This window comes from Rhyacophila brunnea, unplaced genomic scaffold (assembly GCF_057557595.1).
Source record: "Rhyacophila brunnea isolate RB1 unplaced genomic scaffold, BYU_Rbru_1.0 scaffold_24, whole genome shotgun sequence".
Classification (NCBI taxonomy): Eukaryota; Metazoa; Arthropoda; class Insecta; order Trichoptera; family Rhyacophilidae; genus Rhyacophila; species Rhyacophila brunnea.
Window position 1 is genome coordinate 1,955,427 of NW_028232904.1, and position 21,662 is coordinate 1,977,088.

The 21,662-nt window shown below is 34.1% G+C and overlaps 1 protein-coding gene across 1 annotated transcript in view; it reads right to left on the minus strand.

The window, feature by feature from the left end:
* Positions 1–21,662, minus strand: part of LOC147068877 (cyclic nucleotide-gated channel alpha-3) — a 590,082-nt gene that overhangs the window by 116,003 nt on the left and 452,417 nt on the right. The window contains exon 8 of the mRNA XM_085951461.1: positions 16,173–16,316. Within this exon, the coding sequence (XP_085807587.1) occupies positions 16,173–16,316 (144 nt within the window). The remainder of the gene's footprint in view (positions 1–16,172; positions 16,317–21,662) is intronic.

Genomic DNA, 21,662 nt, shown 5'->3' on the forward strand with positions numbered 1-21,662 from the left:
CTGGGTGTTTGTGATTGTTCAAAATTACTAACAACCAACTTGTAGGAAAAAGCAAGGACATGGTTATTAATAATTCAAAAAAAAAAAATCAGCTTAGCTAAGACCCACACTGGGTAGTAGACATAGAATGAAGGCAAAAATTAGTTTATTTAGGTCTGTAAAAAAATAAAGAAAAAATAAACCCGGGATCGCAAATGAAGTGTAATTTCCAATGCGCCGAGAGGAAGTAAGTAGTTAGATAACATTAACGCTTCAGTGGTCCCGAGATTGGTAACGTCTTTTCGGCAGCCGTTTTTGATAGATCGGCCCTTTGCGGATTTTTCACCGCGTATTTTTTTTCCTTATTCTTACCCATTCGAATACTATTATTAAACTAGAAAACATACTAGATGGCAATGAAACGTGTTAAGATTTTTGTACTTCAACATATATAATTTTGAAAAAACTTCTGAAAAAATATATTATAACCGATAGAAAAAAATCTTTTTGAAAAAGTAAGGCAACCCGCAGGAATCGAGCCTGCATCTCCCGGGTATCGCGCCCACGCACATAGTCCATTATGCTAAAGGAGTCGTACTTAATTAAGACAAATTTTAACTATTGGCTTTTTAATACTCACTGAAGCGCTTCCCGAATTGAGCTACTTATTGGCGATCGGCTTTAGTATTTTAAATCATAGTAGATATTACTTTAATTACTAACCGACGTCACGGATCACTTCAAGATTTTTTGTTTGTAACTTGAATATGCTGATAATTTTTAATTAAGTAACTATTTTCTTTATTCAACGAATAATTCACAAGATTTAAGAATGTAACATTCTAATTATTGAAGATATATAATTTTTAAAACACTCTGAGAAAATATATTATAACCAATAGAAAAAATCTTTTTGAAAAAAGTAAGACACCCCGCAGGAATCGACTCATATGGACCTCCACAGAGTGGACAGATTTTTGTTTACGAGAAATGGATGTTATCCACTTGCTCTATCTAATAGGTCCATATTCTGACTCCAAACACAAATTGAAAAACAATATGTATATTTGCTAGACCCAGTATTCGGACCTAGGACCTACGAAATTATAAGCCGACGTTTATGCCGCTCGGCTATTATGTGCATCTTTTCATATTTTCAGAGATATATCATTTTTTAAATCTTGTTTCCTATCCGAAATCATGCTTCTTTCTACCTTACCGTCAACCGTAATGTCGTTTAATTCTTTCTATATAGGCACTAGATCTGTTAGAACTCTACTGTAGGTTTCTGTCAAACTATTGTGAGAGTATCTTAACGTTTGTTTTATTACCCCTATTTCCCCTTATCATTTTTTCTCTTCAAACCCACGATGTAGTCCCATGAACTCTTCGTTAATACGTATACAATCGTGAGTATTACATATGCCGAGGATAAAAGGCTGATTGGCCATGGTGTTTCATATTATACGTATATATTATTATACCTACTATAATATATCAGTGTGCAATTACCATTGATGAATGCGCATAGTGCCTGAAGATGCTGAAAGGAAAACACGGGTCGCAAAAAAACTAGTCAAATAGATTTGATTAGTACAACATTTAAATGAATTAGAATTTTCAATTTATCTTCGATCAAGTAGTTACCCTTGCTCGATAGTATAAATTTTAAGATTTACATGTGGTGGCTGCATGCTACACATAAGAAGCGGACATTTAAAATATAATAAGATCATATGGGCCTCCTCAGAGTGGAGGATTGTATTAACAGATTTTGTTTTTACGATAAATGGATGTCAGCCACTTGCTCAACCTATCAGTGGCGAAGGTTGGAGGTAGGCTGTTAAGATTTGCTATATAATAAATAGTGCACACCAAACTTTTTTAGTCATATGTATTTGTTTTTATTGAACTAAGCGATGGTGCCCATAGAACGCGACGAGCGGGCGAAGTCCGCGTATGCAGTGTTTATTCATAACCATAATCACACGTCTCTTCCCGCGCATTACCCTTCACATATGTAATAAGCGGCCCAAGCAGCACAACATAATTTTTATTACAGCGCCTCTCATAACAAAGCAATAAAAATATTATATTATTTCGGGGCTTGTCATTAATATTTACGACGACATTATTCAACCAGCGATAAACTGAACACGCAATAAAATTAAACAATGACTTCTCTGTAATTTAATAATTGCTTTTCGCCCGTCGATCGACGAGGCCTCAAGCAGCGTAATTTTGGTAGCCGTGTTCAATGAATGGACTTCTTTGTATTTTCATTAAATCGTATCGCCGAGAAGCGAAAAACGGTGACTCATGCGGCACGCGGGGCGCAAGGCATCGTGAAGTCCAGTGGGCGCTGGCGTATTTGATTACGTTGTATTTTTGATGATTTACGCGCCACTTGTAGAAATTTTGCGCGAGCGCCGCACTCGCTGCGTCAATGGGCTTTATGCCTAAGACTACAATTTACAGATGGTGTTAGTTAGTTTTTAAAAATCAATTAAACCATGCTTAAACGAAACCATTATAGTTTTGGTCTAATTTGGGCAATACGACAAAATTGTGCACACTTTTTCATTCATAGTTATTCATTTTCGTTGGATTAAAAATACATATTACACATATTGTTGGTTATTTTTTTTTATTTCAATAAGCCCTGACTAAGCCAAACTATAATAAATAAAAAATATTATTCTATTTATAAAATGTTCAAAGTTATGTATGATTTAATTGCATAATTTTAGATATTTTATAGATAGACATGTATTTTTTGACTATTATCTATTATGGTTTGGTTTCTCAGGGTTTAATTGAATTTTAAAAACTAACCAACACTATCTGTAAATTGTAGTCTTATTTCAATGAAAACAAATATGTATGTTTGAAAAAGTTAAATGTGCACTGTTTTTGGCGGATCTTAACAGCCTACCTCCACCATTCGCCACTGTAACCTATTAGGTGCATACTCTGACTCATACACAAATTGAAAAACAATATGTGTACTTGCCGGACCCAGGATTCAGACCTGAGACCCACGACGCTATATATGGACGCTTAAGCCGCGTGGCTATCGTGGGGTAAAGAAACGGGCATGGACTAAAAAAAAAAGAAAAAAGAATAAAATTATATTAAGAAAATCTAAAAGTTTTTCTACGTTATGTGAATAAAATATGACGTTGTACTTCCTGTAGGGTGGGCAATGAATATTTAATTTAAAAAAGATATCGTTATAAAGGAAAGCGTGTAATCGAATCTACCCTTTTTATTTAACAGTGTAGGGATGAAAATTATCTTTTACAAGTCAATACGAAAAAGGGACCAACTTAGGCCGAATGCACACGGTCTATTTTTATTAATGTTCAGCCATTGAAAGGTTGTACAATCAAAGGTGAACCATAATCGACACGCAGAAAGCATCACAAGCTTTTTGGAAAATATAATATTAAAAAAAATCCTAGAAACAATGTAAGGTTACCTTTGAAGATACCTACTATTTAGGCACCCAAAAGTACTCCATGCCAGTTGGTACTCCATGCGAGCAGCCGAGCAACCTCTTCATACATACCACAGTCAATTGAAATAAATTTGTTGCTCGAGATAGACGTGTTTGCTGACATGCACAATTTAAGTGCCATTGATGATGTTTTCTTTTGGTTCAGCAAAGCTGGGTATCTACTCAGGTGCCTTGACTGGGTGAACAGTCTAATTGTCATTAGCTAAGTCCACATTTAGTCACTTCATCACCCAATTCTTCTTCAACTTTTAAATTCTGGTTTTGCACTGAGAAGCTTAGTGCATGCGCAGAGGAGATGAATCCATTTTAGTGTCTACATTTGTTCATCACAGCTTTCATTTCGTGAAGTCAGATAATATACCTCGTATAATCTTTATGGGTTATATCCCATAATGCGCAATGTGCTCTATACTCCTCAATAAAATTCATTGTCATCATTTCAGTCGACATTTTGCAAAAAAATCGTAATATTTTAATACTAATATACATCCAATATGATTAAATATTCTTAACATCGACTACCAATAGACTCAAATAAATATATTTATTGACAAGCAACTGCACAAATCACCCGAATCTTACTGAATAAATACGAAGCTCAGGATACCAATTCCCGAATGAAGCACTATGACCGGTTGCGCAACAGAAGCGCAAGCCTACTTCAACGAAGTATATTAAAACTCAACCGGTAGTGTCGACTGCAGTACGGCATTGAACTACACATGCTTTGGCGGTAGAGGCGCTAGCAATTCTCCGTTTGACATATTATTAAACTTCAGAAATTCGTACGTAGTATTGAAGAGGGCTTCTCTAATCTATTTTTTTCTATCTTTTACATAACTATTACCGCTGAAAGTATTATTTTGTGTTTAAATTCTCATTTAAATATTTATTGTGATTTTGTAATACAGAAAGAACGACATGTGTTTGTTTGCAAAATACAACGGAAATTCCGTGTTGTAATATTGTTATATTGGAGATGTAACTAGCTTGTTTAAAGATTAATTGGCTACGTACTTCAACAATGAATGGTTTAATCATGCAACGTTAACGGTAAGTACCTACTGATTAAATAATATGAAGTCATTACCAAAATGGATAAAAATGTTATTTAATTTCCATGAAATTGACAAGAGTTCCGTCATGACATGTTTACTTTCTATCTTACTCTAACGCATGGACATGAGATATAAGCATGCTGAATGCTTTCTCACTCGCACTTATATTTCGTTTATCCATTCCACACACAATATTTCCTGTAAAACTAAAAATTTTACGTGCTTCAGTTGAAGCGGTTCAGTGACGTGTTTTTCAGTGCTTCATTCGGGGATTGGCCTCCTGGGGTGTTGAACAGAAATCCAAGCCGGTCGGATAGCAGTGCGCTAGTATTTTCATCACAAAATGGCGGCCATTTTCAAACCGATTTGAGGGCAGACGACGCATGCCCTGTGTTTAATTCGTGAAACGTACGAAAAGTCGTGTTGTTGTCTTTGCAAACTACCCAGATCAGAACAGGATGCAGTTAGCAAATGAAGGCCGCAAAGTTCGTTTAAAGATAACATGTCTCAAAGACAAAAGTAATTTTAAACTGATTTGCTGATCCAAAAGCAATCCTCACCAATGGCACTCGAATGGAACGGGTTAAAAACTACCCCTATTGAATATACATAGGTAACTTGAAAACACCTCAGATATAATATACCCCAAAGCCCCCACAAAGGGGGGCTGACAGGGCTCTAACCTGGGGGCCCGGACTCAGGAAGGGCCCTGCATGGCGAGTCGACCAGATAAGTGATATAAATACACATAACAATTTCTCTCTAATAGTAAAAAAAATCGCCTGCGGCGGTATTTTACTTCACTAATGTTATTATTTAAAATTATGTATTTGTGATACAATTTTTATTTGTGTATCGATACTCGACAACTCCATAATTCAAAAAGATGTATTAAAATATGTAAAAAAAAAAACACTAAAAATATAGATACACATTAATTCTACCGCGTACACCATTTGGAAAACGCTACTGTGGAGCGTTACACTGCCTTTTTCCTTAGCGATAGGTAGGGGGGGGCGCGCTAAAGATCCTAGCCTGGGGGCCCGCTTCAGGATGTGGGGGGCATGATATACCCACTAGATAAAAATCACATTTGAAAATAGTACGACGCCCGACCGGATTTGAACTATAATTTTAATTAGTAGGTCCTACATGAAATGTACGGGTTCAAACCCGCCGAGGGTCGTAATTTTTCTAGTTGCTATATATCTATATAATATTTCAAGTTATGTAAGTTCAATATATAGAATGTTACATTCTCAAATCTTGTGAATTAATTGTTGAATATAGGAAATTTCAATTTTTTTTTAACATATTGTGGACATTACAAATTATAAGTTTAAGACGTTCAAAACATGACATGAAACATTATTATAAAGAAGAAAATTATTAAAAACGATAAAAATGAAAATATAAAAAGAACATAATATAAACATACAAAAGCAGTGAAAATACATTTATACATCTATATAAGTTCAAAGAAGTACACCGAGTTTTCTAAGGAGACCCTATTTTAAAAAATTATAAAGCAGCGTCCCCCTAAACTCGTCTCACGTAAGTGCAATATATCAACACCCGAAGCAATTTGGTTGAACATAGTTATCCCCTCCCAATTGGCATTACCCAACAGGTTGGTTCTGCTCATTGGGAGAATAAACTACTTATGTTCTCTATTTATACGATAGTTATCAGGGACGCACAGGTCAAAAGAGTCCAGAATGGCAGAGTTCTCATGTATACCTCGTATAAGTCGAAAAAAATACGTAGCTAAATAAAGATCTCTTATAAATTGCGGACTGCAGTATGTATGGTTTATTAACTACGTCTATCTTGGATAACACAATGTTAATAATTGATGGTGGTATGTATAACGAGATTGCTGCCATTGACTAATCTCACTTTTAGTTCAGCAAGGCAGTTTATCATTATTTTTGTCTATGAGACATTAATCTTTTAAACCTACGTCGAGGCTTTTATTTGTATGCTTCGAAACGAGAGATATTTGTCTAAGGAAAACCTTAACGGCCCACATGCTCAGCGTACGTCAAAATGAAGATTTTATGCTATTTTCAGAGCACAACCCTGGACATTCCTTAAACGTTGTAGATAATCTATATATATTTTTTAAAAACGGTACATGTTCAAAGACGCGCGTTACCATGATCTTATTCCCTACTTTATTTGTCGTTTGTCAATTTATGGCTACGGCCGTATGTTGTAGCTTAGCCACTGGGAAATGCCAATAGAAATGGCGTATTTCAAAAAAATACTTCCTTATTCTTAGGTCAATAATTATTATATAGCAAATATTATTCGTAGAATTTTTATCACATTTGAATGGTCAAAAACATAGCTTATAATCAGTATCTTTAGAATTATCTTAAAATGTGTAAATATTGCCCATTTTTTGAATAATAAAATGCCTAATTCTTGTCAAATTTGGGATCACAGAGATTATCAATATAATTTTTTATCGTAAATATTTCACTATAATAATGTCGACATAAATTTTACTAGTAGTTTTATAAATACTTTTAAAAATTAATAAATACAAAAAATCTTAGCACCACTTCACATGGACGTACTGAAATATTACTATATTCTAAAAAATTAGAGCGAGAGGTTTTAAAGAATACTGTTTTATGTAATAAAAATACTTTATGCAGTCATTAAATGTTTAAAATAAATATAAAGGATAATAAAGCTTCAAAATTATATAAATAGATTATCTACAACGTTTAAGAAATGTCCAGGATTATGCTCTGAAAATAGCATAAAACCTTCATTTTGACGTACGCTGAGCATGTCCCCCCTTAATAGAAACCATATTATACCAACCCTCTAAAACAACTTGGTGTACTATGTCTAAATACCCATGGGGATGTAATATAATAACCCACAAAATTTTAACGATAATCCAACAAAAAATACCGCATTAAAAACGAGACAGTGTGCTCTGACTCTATCTTCGTCTCGGGTTGTATTTCTTTCTCGAAGATAAAGAGTAAATATTGTATGTACCTACCCCGTGTTTCCTTCCCTTAGTTTTATTTTCTCTTTTGTGCAGTTTCTTCAACCCTTAAAAGATTCCATTTCATTCTATTTATACAACGGGTCCAGTGTCACGTTGATATTCTAAATGGCAGGATAAAAAGTTAATTCAATATCATTATCAAGTCCATTAGTTACATGATATCAAGTAGTGTCCGATGGTAGTGTGTAGGGAATCCAATCCCGAGCCAAAATTCTGATCCCGGGATTTCGGGATTACAATTTGACAATCCGGGGAACCCGGGACTGGTCCCGGGATTGGCATTTTTTTCCATTGTTAATATAAAAATTTTATATTTACAAATAACATTGATAAAATCGGTCAAAAATAAATCTAGTATAATTTAAACTATTTAAGACATTTTATTGTTATTATTGTATACGTTCAATCTTGGAAATAAGTACATAAGTTTAATGGAGTAAATAATATTGTAATATAAATAATAATGTGAATTTAATATGAGATTGCTGTTTCTGATGGTAAAGACTTACTGAATGGGTTAGCGAGATTTGAAATAGTAAAGCAAATCATGGTGTACTTATGGCCTTTCCGCTTCATAAATCTAATTAGCCAACTATGAAACTGCCGTAAAACTTATGAGATCAAGTTGGAATTACTTTGTTATTAGTGCGAACCATTGTTTTTTTTCATTTTTATTAATTTATATGAAAAAATAAAATGAATCGGTAACTTACATATCGGTATAAATCAAACTTCATTCAAACTCAGTTTATTTCTAATGTAGTTATTTGTTATTAAAAGTATTTTTTCTGTTATATTTTCGTTTTTATTTTATTTACCATAAAAATTGATAAAAAAATCAATCCCGAAAGTTTCGGGATTATGGTTATCAATCCCGGGATTTATAGGTATCGAAAATAGCTTAGGATCCCGGGATTGGAATCCCTAGTGGTGTGTATGACGAATTTAGACGTTGATCAACATTGGTGTGGAGTGGATTCGGACATCTAAATGTAATTTTCAAGAACAACCTCTCACTGTGTCTCAAGTATTTAATCAATATTTGGTTCCAGTACTCATAGCGGGACTGGGACAACCGGACGCCAGGACAATTGGACGCTGCACTGTCAAATGAAATAAATAGTCGTTCGTTACGATTTTATATAGAAAGTAGACGAGAAATTTATCTACAACTAATTTACTAGTTTCAATTCATTTTGATCTTAACAAGACTCAAGACTGATTATATAGAAAAATTGTCAAACTTTAAAATGGCCATAAATATATAATATGTTTTTGAGACTATGTAAATTTTTTATAATTATTTATTCTTGTTAATTTATCAGTCTTGGGTATTTGCTCTTGAGATATTCCCAAGTGTAAAAAACTGGTGATATTTCACATTCAAACGTAAGGTACTCGTGATCAAAGTTCCCTCTAATTATTTTATTATATAACGCATCTGAGCAGTGGCGTAACTAGGGTTGGTGTCACCCGGTGCGGTAAATTTACACCACCAACCCACAAACACACACTCATTAAAATTTATATTTGTAAGGTATTTATTAATTTCAGTGATTTTGTATAAAATAATAAAACTAACGACGATAATTTATAAAATAAAAGTAAATAAAAAAAACTAAAGACCTTCGCCTTTCGAAAAATGAGTTGAAGAATTGGTTTCGTACATTCGAGCAAAACTGAAATCTGGTAAAGGAAACTTTCTTTTATAATATTTTTGTGTGAAGACTGTGCGGGGGATGAAAACATGTGTGCGGACACACTTTGGTAGGTGTGCGCGCGCACACAAGCACACCTTACAGGGGACATTAGTCGTGATACGTTTGATTAAGATCGAGTGTAGTGCGGGGTGGTTTGGTTTGGAGGGAACTGTCAGATAGTTAGATTATTATAAGGAAGTAAAAATAAGATAAAAAGAACTTTTTATATGCCACGTTTTTTAAATTTTCTGTTGAATGATATACACTTGACAATTCTATGTATTAATAAAAACTTTTTATTGTACTTGATAGAAATACTGAATAACTATAGAATACTGAAATGTCATTTTGACATTTCATATTGATTTCCATAGTAACGCACGTATATATTAATAATTTTGTTGCTAGGACCCATTTAGCAACCAACAATAATAACTTTCCATACAAAACAGAATCAACTGAAAATGAATTCAATTCTGCTTAAAAATGGCTAAAAGTATTAAAATAATGCATTGTCGCCGTGTTCTGATATATTCTAAAAGTTTCAAATATCTAGCTAATTGGTTAGTTAAAAATCTTCAATCGTCCAACACAAATCTTGGACAAACAAGAAAAAATTTATACTGGACACACAAGAAAAAATCTGTATCGGACAAACAAGAATACGAGCTAATAAAAACGTGGTAAATTAATTAGTAAGTTATATCTATGTTACGTTCGTATACAAAGTAAGTGGGCGAGTAATATTATTATACGGATGTTTGAAGAGCTGCAGCAGTTCTTACGTAGTATAGCAAACTTTGCGAATCCAAACAAAGCCCCACATCATTCAAAGTTGGCAGACATCTTGGAAACTTGAATGTTAGTTATAAAATCAAAACTAAGCACATACTATGGCCGTCTAGCTAGAGTCTACTCAGCTAAATAACTGTCTTCTTTATAGGAATATTCATTTCCAAAATAGTTATCTTTTATATTAGTATGTTGGGTCACTAGTGTGGTGTTTGATGTGTAGGTTGAGGATGATGATAATGAAGTCTACGATGTAGCAGGGTGAGATTTATTAGCAGCGTATCGGTACAATAGTATATTATACATGATAGTTACGAGCTAAGTACTTGGATTCGAGTGACATCTAGATAAATTATTCTTCGTTATTTATACAATGAAAAGTAACACATTAACATAAAATTCTGGTACATAATCATATTAGACTAATTATAGAATCAGCGTTTTAAATCGAGTAGCGAAATGAAATGTTATTTATTATTACAGTTGTCAGAAAATATGATACTATGAAAAATGATTATTCGGCTAATACACCGTAGTGGTATAATGTGCTGTGATATGATGTAATAATACACCGTCTCTAATTTTGCCAACTGACTTGCTGATCTAGCTCAGTTGTTTACTGGAAATGGATTCGCTGGGAATATATTACTGCAGAGTAATTTGAAACCTTTAAACAATAGATATTTGATCGCTATCACTCTGCAACTACAAGTATGTATAGGCGAAGGGTGGAGGTAAGGTGTGGAGATCCAACATACATAGTGTACAGTAAATTTTGTCAGTCATACTAATTATTTGTTTTCATTGAACTAAGAAAACAATGTGCAGGTGGTGCTGGTTAGTTTTTTGTTTTCGTTGAATTTAGAATAGGTACATAATCTCTGATCATTGAAGTTAAACCCTCAAAACCAAAACCAGCCCTGCACCACACTCGGTCTTAATCGAGCGTATCACGGAACCCTACAGTGGCGTGTGAAGCATCTATTTTAATTTTGTCTGGGAATGCCCTGGGAGAAAATACCCTAAAATAGACTGAGGATGCTACGCTCAAAGTGAGCTCTGACTGAGTTTTTTATTTAGAATTAATAATTACCATGTCCTTGCTTTTTCGTACAAGGTGGTTGTTAGTAATTTTGAACACTCACAAGCACCCAGGCTTTGAGAAAAACACATAAATATTGTGTGTCTTGACCGGGTACACAGTTGTACGCACTGCACCACGAGAGCCGCCTCTGACTGAGTTTAAAGATTTTACTCCATCTCTGATCAATCATACGCTCTTCAAATTGAGCTATCGGCGCTTGTGAGCAGGTATTATAAGGCCAATAGTTAAAATTGCCGTAATTAAACATGGCAGTTATAGCAGGATGCGATGCCCAAGATACGCAGGTTCGATTCCTGCCGGGTGTCTTACTTTTTTTGAAAAAGATTTTTTCTATTGGATATATTATTTTCTCATGAGTGTTTTAAGAATTATGTATGTTCAATAATTAGAATTGTACATTCTTAATTCTTGTGAATTATTCGTTGAATAAAAGAAATAGTTAATGAAACTACTAAGTTTCGTTGTATATAAATTCCTCGTGACTCATTCCCTACTTTCTACATGAAATCGTAAAGAACGTCTATTTATTTCATTCTACAGTGCGGCGTCCAATTGTCCTGGCGTCCAGTTGTCCCAGTCCCACTTTGATTGATGATGAAACATTGATTAAATACTCGAAACTTAAGACACAGTTGGAGGTTGCTCTTGAAAATTATATTTAGATGTCCGAATCCACTCCACACCAATTTTGATCAATGTCTACACAGTGATGTGTGTTTTCAGAATAATTACGTATGTTAATTTAAGTGTGAATATGTATTATATGTTATTCCCTTTTAATTTGGACCACATTAAGATAAATATGTGTATAAATCGCAGGTATATTTTTGAGTTTTCCATGTACATACCTTTTATCTTTTATTAACAGCGATTGTCCTAGCTTTTCATAATATTAACGAGAATTTTCTAAGATAACGGATCCTGATAAATAGCCTTCCGGAAAATTATTTAGCATCCATCAAACTCGGCTTTCAGTTTTGAACAAGCCTTTTTAATTAATGGAGCCTCCCTTTTCCCGTAAATTTATTATAATTTTCCAATGAGAATGAATTTTTAAGAAGTTTGTTTTAGAAGTTAAATAGGTACATTATTCCAAATCTTTTAAAACTAACGTCTTTATAAAATTGTATACGCCGACTTCCTCTGTTTTACATTTCAAGTCAGCCTCGGCCGATGTTGTTGAATACTTTGGCAAATGCGTCTCTGTCATGTGCCATGCAGAAGAACAATAATTCTGATCTATTCTATTATATATTTATAGTGGTGAGGGTTGGAGGTAAACTGTTAAGAGCGTACATAAGTGAAACGGCAAATAATTTTCAACTGTATGTAGAACGAAATTACGGCCGCGTTGCCATTCGGAGAGCGATAATCGCAGCGTCTGGACGTCGATTCGTTTTGTCATGGCGTCGGATGAAAATATTCTTAAATCGTGTTAAGATGACTAAAAAACTTTACGTATGTACTTAAAAAAGAAAACATGTCAATGAATATACTATTATTATTACGAATATAATAATAAACATAACATAAAAAGGACGTATGTTGAACTTTTATGACAGATTATATTTCGTCCGGCTTTCGTCATTTGCACCCGCGATCCGCAATCCGCGCATCGCCTAGTCACTATCTTTTTAGACCAGTATAACCTTAAGATTCGACATAAATAGTGCACACTAAACTTTGTCAGTCATAGTTATTTATTATCATTGAATTAAGAATACAATAATTTGCAGATAGTGATGGTTCGTTTTGGACATTCATTTAAAACCTGCCCAAATCAAACCATAATATTTTAAGGATATTCGACAATATTCGATAAACGAAATAGTACACACATTTAAGCCGTACCTACACCCACGGTGGTCGCGCGGCTTAAGCGTTGGACTATCACGCCGTGGGTCTCAGGTTCGAATCCTGGGTCTGGCAAGTACACATATTGTTTTTCAATTTGTGTGTGAGTCAGGGTATGGACCTGATAGGTTGAGCAAGTGGCTGACATCCATTTCTTGTAAAAAAACAAAAATCTGTTAATACAAACCTCTGCTCTGTGGAGGCCCATATTATGATCCTATTAGGATCGGACACGGTCGAAAAGAAAAACTTATTTGTTTTTGTTGAATTTAGAATACATATCACATACGTTATTGGTTACTTAGTTTTTTTTGATTCATTAAGCCCTGCCTAACCAAACCATAATCTATAAAAAATATACTTCTGTCTATAAAATATCTAAAATGATGTATGGTTTAATGGCATAATAATTTTAGATATTTTCTACGATTTTTTTTTGTCTATTATCTACATTTATTAGGTGTAAAAATTTATATTTTATAAAGTAAATTTGTTATAAACTATCATTTATAAAAGTTAATAGCGGGTAATTATCATACCAAAGATTAGTCCACATGTGTCCATTGAGTAAAAAACTGTAAGTATCATTAGTTTATTTGCTTTGAATAACTCATAGCTTATTATACTACCCTGAGACATTGTGGTACTTAGTAGGGAATCCAATCCTGAGTCAAAATTTTGATCCCAGGATTTCGGGATTACAATTTGACAATCCCGGTATTGGCATTTTTTTCCATTGTTAATATAAAATTTTTATATTTACAAATAACATTGATAAAATCGGTCAAAAATAAATCTAGTATAATCATCTAATTTATACTATTTAAGACATTTTTTGTTAATATTGTATATCTACGTTCAATCTTAGAAATACATAAGTTTAATGGAATAAATAATATTGTAATATAAATAATAATGTGAATTAATATGAGATTGCTGTTTCTGATAGTAAAGACTTAATGAATGGATTAGCGAGATTTAAAATAGAAAGGCAAATAATCATGGTGTACTTATGGCCTTTCCGCTTCATTAATCTAATTAGTCAGCTAAATATGAAACTGCCGTAACACATAATATGAGATCATGGTGGAATTACTTTGTTAAAAGTGCGAAGCATTGTTTTTTCCAATTTTTCTCATTTTTATTAATTTATGTGAAAAGATAAAATGAATCGGCTACCTACACTTGGGTAGAAATCAAACTTCATTCAAACTCAGTTTATTTCTTATGTAGTTATTTGTTATTAAAAGTATTTTTTCTGTTATATTTTCATTTTTATTTTATTTTCCATAAAAATTGATAGAAAAAATCAATTCCGAAAGTTTCGGGATTATGTTTATCAATCCCGGGATTCATAGGTATCGAAAATAGCTCGGGATCCCGGGATTGGAATCCCTAGTTCCTAGTATATAGATAATTTTGGTGTTAAATTACTTTCCTTTAGGCCAGGCATATCCAACGCGTCGAATTCAGTCAGGAAATTAAAAAAGATTCTACACATTTAATTGTAGTATAATATGATTTTATTGAGGTTTTGAAGCATATACTATTCCAATTTTTATTTCTTTTATCGGCTAATAAATGTGAAAGTCATTTTCAAATTAACCACGAGAAAACCCATATAAGAAGTGGATGAAATATACTTTTTGTGGACTCCCACGCTTTAAACTGAGGCGTAGTTCTCTTATCGACGCGTAGTAGACTCATTGAAAAGTATGAGAATTAGAGGTGAGTTGGAAATACCGTCACCAGTTTGTGTACTCAAGTTTCGGATGAAACTACCCATACTCAGTATGTGTGGCCCGATAAATTTATTCCAAAAAACTTGTGATGATATCATCGCGAGTCGCTGTTCTGTGCACTCGCCAGTTGGTACACTTTCAACACTATTGACATTAAATGCGCGCGAACGAAATAGCACTTGAATATAGGTATATTTTAATTTATTAGTCTATTGCATTTGAATGTATGAACAATAGGTCATAAATTTTGTATCGCAGCACAGTGGTGAGATGACGCATAGACTTAGGATTGTTATATGACCGCTCAAAACATGTTTAAAATTAAAAAAAATATTGTTATTAATTTTTGTTAACAAGAATATTATAACCTAACAGAAAAACAACTCATAAATTTAAAATGTGTTTAAATTTTTATAATACATGGGACTATTCAACAAGCAGAGCTCAGCATATTTTTAGCGATTCTATTGAAGCCGATACAAAGTCTGAGTTCCCTGAGCAGATACGTATTTCAAATACTAACATGAAGTTGGTTTTAGTTTCAGTTGAGTATGAAACTTTTACGCACGCCAAACGCTCTATATAGTATTCCAAAAACTAGTAAGTATTTTAGAACAAGTTTCTATACTAAGTATTTTTTTATGCTGGTAGTAAGTATACTTAGTCTTCAAAATCGACTAGTTTTCCCATCTCTAAGGCGCCGGGCACATTGAATCAAGCGAACGGGGCGCTCGCGCATATTGAATGTGAATCATCGAAAATACAACTGCACACTGATTTTGGCGAAGCGTTGTGCCCGCTCGCCCCATAATTCACGCGTTACTTGGCTACTCAGTGGGACAAATTAACGAAAATACTACGTTGTCAAAATATGTCAAAGCCTATTGAACACAGCAAGAAAAAGGGGCGCGCGCTATTTTATGTTATCCGCTTCTGGACGCGTTGTCGATAAACGGCGCATTGGCATTATTTTAATAACAATGAAGTCATTGTTTAGTTGCTGGCTAAATGCTACCACTTTTGGTGGGCTTCGTCACTAATGATAATGTGTAAGTATCAGGATGCATGCAGTAAGTACCAAAAATGTATCATTTCACGACAAATGGAAAATTGATTATTTCTTTTTGACAATGAAAGACAAGTATGTTTGTTTAATTTAGAATACTTCAGTATCTTTGGCCAAATATAATACGTTTGTTTAAACTAGTGAATGACAATAATTATTAGAGAATGTGCTAAATCACAGCATGAGTACTTAGACATGTCTGATTTAGGCGATTTTGTACTACCGAAGTACCCACGGTGCGGTAGAGAAGTAAGTTCCCATTTGAGCAGACATTTTCGCAGAAAGTTCCAAAATATATTATTAACTTGTTTTAGCTTCTTACCTTGGAACTCTTTCCTCGCTGTGCTGACCGACGTCACGATGTTCGCCACATGTCCGAGGACTGTCGCGAACAGCATGAGCCCAAACAGAAGCTGTGCTATCACGAACAGGTATTCACCTTTACTACGAGGTCTCGGAAGATCACCTGAAAACAAAAACACAAATTAGTCATACGCTGACAATCTAAAAACTTGAAATAGTGGATGAGTTTGTATATCTGGGATCAACCATTAGTGGAAAAGGTGGATGTGTAGAAGAAATAGGAAGGTACACACAGATTGCAAAAAATGCGCTGATACGTCTTACCACTAGCAGGGGTCGGCAAACCGCGGCTCGCGAGCCACATGCGGCTCTTTGGGTATTGGTGTGCGGCTCTTTGCCAAATTCCTAATTCACAATTTTTACAAAATTCACAATTAAAATTTTTTATCACGGATTTGTACAGTTATTATATTATTTATAATGCCATTATCGCGAACCTAATTTTTTCTCCGTCATGGTTGATGCAAAAAGGTATGATTTTTGTTGTTTTAAATCCGCCCATTGTAAACGTCGACAAATAAATTTCTCCATTTGATATTGACACGAGCATTTTTGAAATACAATTTTATTGGTGGATTTAACAAGCAAAGAGTTATGGAGCTCCAAATTTGTAGGTCGTGCCACCAACATTGAGGATTTGGAGAGAGAAAAATGCAATTTAATTTCACAACACAAGTGGAGCGCTCTAAAAGATCGACATAAGGTAGATACTACGATTTTTAATACATGAAATAGCTTTCCTAACTCATATTCGAGTCTACATAATATGTATGTGAACAATCTTTTTCAAAAATGAACAATATAAATAGCATTTAGAGAAGCCAAATAATCGATGAGAATTTGGAGTCGCACCTGAAATTAAAAACTACAAGTTACATACCAAACATACAGAAACTCTCCTAATAAATGTAAGGAAGGTAGGTCATTGTTCACATTGAGTGAACATTGTATGTAATTCATATTCTGTAAAAAATATATTTATAATTTCAATAATAAAAACATATATTTACGTTAGTTTTTGGGAAATCTTCTTCGCTTAATAATTAAACAATTATAAAATGTAATTAATTCATTTAAATAAATTAAATTTATAAAAATATACGTATGGCTTTCGAATTTTTTTTAACGTCGTGCCACTCATATTTGGCTCCTTTGGTCTAAAAGTTTGCTGACCCCTGCACTAGGGAATATAATCCCGGGATCCAGGACAATTCTCAATACCTATGAATCTCGGGTAAACATAATCCCGAAACCTTCGGGATATATTTTTTATCAATCACAATCAATTAGTACTTACGTGTACAAAATTATATAAGTGAAGTGTATGTACGCCTCAGATGGACATTTTCAACTTCTAAAAATGTCCCTCTGAGGCGGACGAAACCGGTCTTAATCTATTGATTAAAAGTGGAATAAGTACTACAAAAAATGCGTTTTATTAAATTAAAAACAACAATACAATGCAGTTCCACCATGAATTGACAGTAAACAAAATAAAAGAAATTATTTACTCCATTAAACCCATGTATTTCCAAGATTGAACGTACACAATATTATCATTGAATGTTTTAATTAGTGTAAATATAACAGACATTTTTGACCGATTTTATCAATACTGTATGTATAAATAAAAATATTAACTATCGAAAAAAACGTCAATCCCGGGATCGTTAAATTGTAATCCCGAAATCCAGGGATCAAAATTTTGGCTCGGGATTGGATTCCCTACTTACCAATGTAATGAAAGAACGATAATTTTCAATATTTTTGTACGATGGTGATAGATCCTAAAGGCGGTTGTTTCCTTTTAAATACTTTGCATTTCATGACTCAACACTATCTACACATTGTAGTTTTAGTTGAATGGAAATAAATACATAAATAAATCTCAAAAGACTCAGAAGACCTCCAAAGCAGAATGCAGGAACTCGCTGAAGTAAGCAACAGAGTAGGTTTTAAAATAAATGTAACAAAGAAAAAGTCATGTTCAACTGCTTTGCGGGCCAAAAAGAGATCCTCATGAATGGCACTCAGCTCGAACAGGTGAAAAGCTACATTTATCTGGGACAACAAGTGTCTATAGATGGATGTATATTTGATGAAATTGTTCGCAGAGTAACGCTAGGCTGGAGTGCTTTGGCCGCTTGAATAATGTCTTCAAAAGTGACCTTCCACTGTGCCTAAAACGCAAAGTGTTCAACCAGTATGTGCTTCCCGTGATCACATATGCGTGTGAAACATGGACCCTAGGTAAAAGAGAGGTCCAGAAACTTAGAGTAGCACAATGTGGTATGGAGAGGTGCATGCTGGGCATAACGCGAAAGGACAAAAAGAGGAATGAGTGGTTAAGGAAGCAGACAAAGGTTTGCGATGTAATAGAATTTATTAAAAGCCTTAATTTGAGATGGGCTGGACACATAGCCAGAAGAAGAGACAATCTTTAGACAAATCTAGTCATGCAGTGGTATCCAAGAAGTACAAAACGTCCGCAAGGTAGACCTAGAGGCCGCTGTATCGATGAAATGATAAAGTTTTGCGGAAGTACGTGGCAACGCAATGCACAGAACCGAGAGAAATGGAAGCAGCTTGAAGAGGCCTTCATCCAGCAGTGGATAGATTCAGGGTGATGATGAAATACGTTTGACTGAAAAAGTTTAGTATGCACTATTTATGTCGGATTTCAACAGCCTACCTCCACCCTTAGCCTAACTACATAAAACAAGTACCCTTCGCCACTGCTATCCAATTATTATTAATAAGACCCAGAACTTTGTTTCGAAAGACAGTATGTACATGAAGAAGGTTGACTTTCAAAAAAAAAACTGAGTGGGTAACAGAAAATAAAGCTACTTAGCAGTGGCACAGATAGCATCTTTAAACGTAAAGCTATTTTTAACAAGAAAGATTCTGAAACTTGCAAAAAAACTTATGAGTGACCCCTTTAAACTGATTCCGGAATTCCCCTGATCCTTCTATTTTTACGGATTCAAAGTTTTTTAATGAAAAAATCCAGGAAAAGTTTTTTTTTCTCTCTCAAAATAAAATTCGCCAAGAATATCGCTGATGGATCGAATTAGCGATGTCGAATTTTATTAATTCAGCCAAGTTCACAAGTTCTAACACTGTGTGCGTTTAAGTAATGTAAATTGACAAGAAATTAATTAATGGCTGGACTTTAAATGGTGAAATAGGTACTGCAAAAATCATAATTATATCAATGATAATTATTTATGGGCAACAAATTAGTATTTCAATTCAAAATAATTTTACATGCATAATTTTGAAAAAACACTTCTGAATGTGACAGTGACCAAAAGTGACCATGGCGTAATAGGTTCTCTTTCTAAATAAATTTAAAAAAATCGGTGTGTGTACTTATGTACGCGCGTTGGAAATTATACTTCTTTGGCGTAATAAAACAAAAACAAAACTTGTGATAAACTAGATTCTTTGACTAGCTCTTAATAATCTTGTTAAATTACACACTCAAGAAAAAGGACCGCTTATTGGAATCCCGTTAGTTTGTTTCTATACACTTTAACTTATATTACTAAATTATAAAATAGTTTCTCGTTGTTTTTATTTTTAAAGTACCAACTGTCACTCTGACGTTTAATCGTTTGTTTACGCAAGGAATTGCAAATGGCCGACAATAATAAATTCGCTGCCTAGGCAACGGAACAATTCTTAACTATAATGTTATACTGTATAATCGTCACGATTGCAGTACCATACTGTGGCGTAAAGGTAGTGCGTTCGGCTGATAACCGAACAATCGGTGGATCGAATCCAATCGAGTGCGTTTATTTTAGTGTGAAAAAATAAATTATGTGTTACATGTCACGCTCCAAAAATACACTCCGATCTGATTTCCCAAACGCGCCAAAAGAAGTATAACTTCAATAATATATTTTTGAACTTTCTGCGAAAATGTCTGCTCAAATAATGGGAACTTACTTCTCAAGCGCAGCGTAGATACTTCGGTAGCACAAAATCGCCTAAAGCAGACACGTCAACTTCAAATAGTCTGTGATATATCAGTGGGGGTAGGCAGGTCATACGTTGCATAGAGGTGGCATAATATAAAAGGCGGCGAATGAAGAAATGACTTAAGTAATACAACTCTTGAGAGCAGTGACGGTTTTCTATAAAGTACACGATGCGGACGCTTCTTCAGAGGTATTGAAAAGGGAAGAGCTACTCAAGTCGGTTCAACCAGCTGTTGGGCCCATCGGACCGTCCGACCTGGTCACCGCAAAGGCCAATTTTATTTTATTACAGTTTATTTTTGTGTGAAAAAATAAATTGTGTGTTACCTGTCACACCCAAAAATACACTCTGATCTGATTTCTCAAACGCTCCAAAAGAAGTATAACTTCAAAAATATGTGATAAAATTTCTTCTATATTTATCCTCACTCCAGAATCGTATCTTTAAAAAAAATACAGGAGGTATCGAACTGGTTTCCTGGACTGGGCCTCAATTCTTGGCTTATGTCGTTTTGAGAAGTGTACCCAGATTTTTAAATATTGAAACAGAATTTTTGTTTTATGGAATTCTTAAAAGTAGCAGTATATATTGGTTTTACAATTTCCGGGATGAGTTACCGCGCTTTGACTCTGAATTCGACACAAACACAACTTGAAATATATCTCCCGCGTCGACAATTTGTCAAAATTACTGGTGCCTGGCGCCCAAGGCCTTCCGAAAAAGGCGGGAATCGGCGATTCAAAATTATCATCGTTATTATTATTATTATTGTACACAGGAAATGGCCGTGGTTCATAAATCAAAATGCCCGACGGATACTAATGCACACATTAAAATTTTGAGGTTATGTTGTCAATTGTAAGGCCGTGCGACGCTTACACGAGATGAAATATTACGGCCACACGCATGGAATAATAGTAATGTGAAAAACCCCTTAAATTAATGAGAGTATTTTGTCAATTGGAGACAACATAATCGTATAATGTTTATAACATGATAAATTTATGTATTTATGTTTATGTTCTGTTTTGTCATGGAACCAAATCTTTTACCTATTGTGTGACTTTCTCTACGCCTTTCATCAATCTTGCTCTTCAAAATGCCATATTATGAACGTCTTGAATTAATATTTTGCTATGTGCTCAATATGTTGTCACCATTCATTCACCAACCATTTATTGTCGGCGGTTCCATGACAAAACAGAACAGTGATAAAACAGAACAACAATAAATATAACTATGACCTTTCAGGAAAAATATAAATTTAATATTGAAATTGTCCTATCTCTATTATGTTGATAGATTTTTAATAGCAGAGATTTTCAATACGCCATAATAAATCAAATTATATACCAAATTTTTGTATTCCTAATCGCTAGAAAGCCTCAAATAAACGGGACTCGGCAAGCTTAGGATATCTCATCTTAATCAATATAATATGTTCAAAATGATTGGGTGA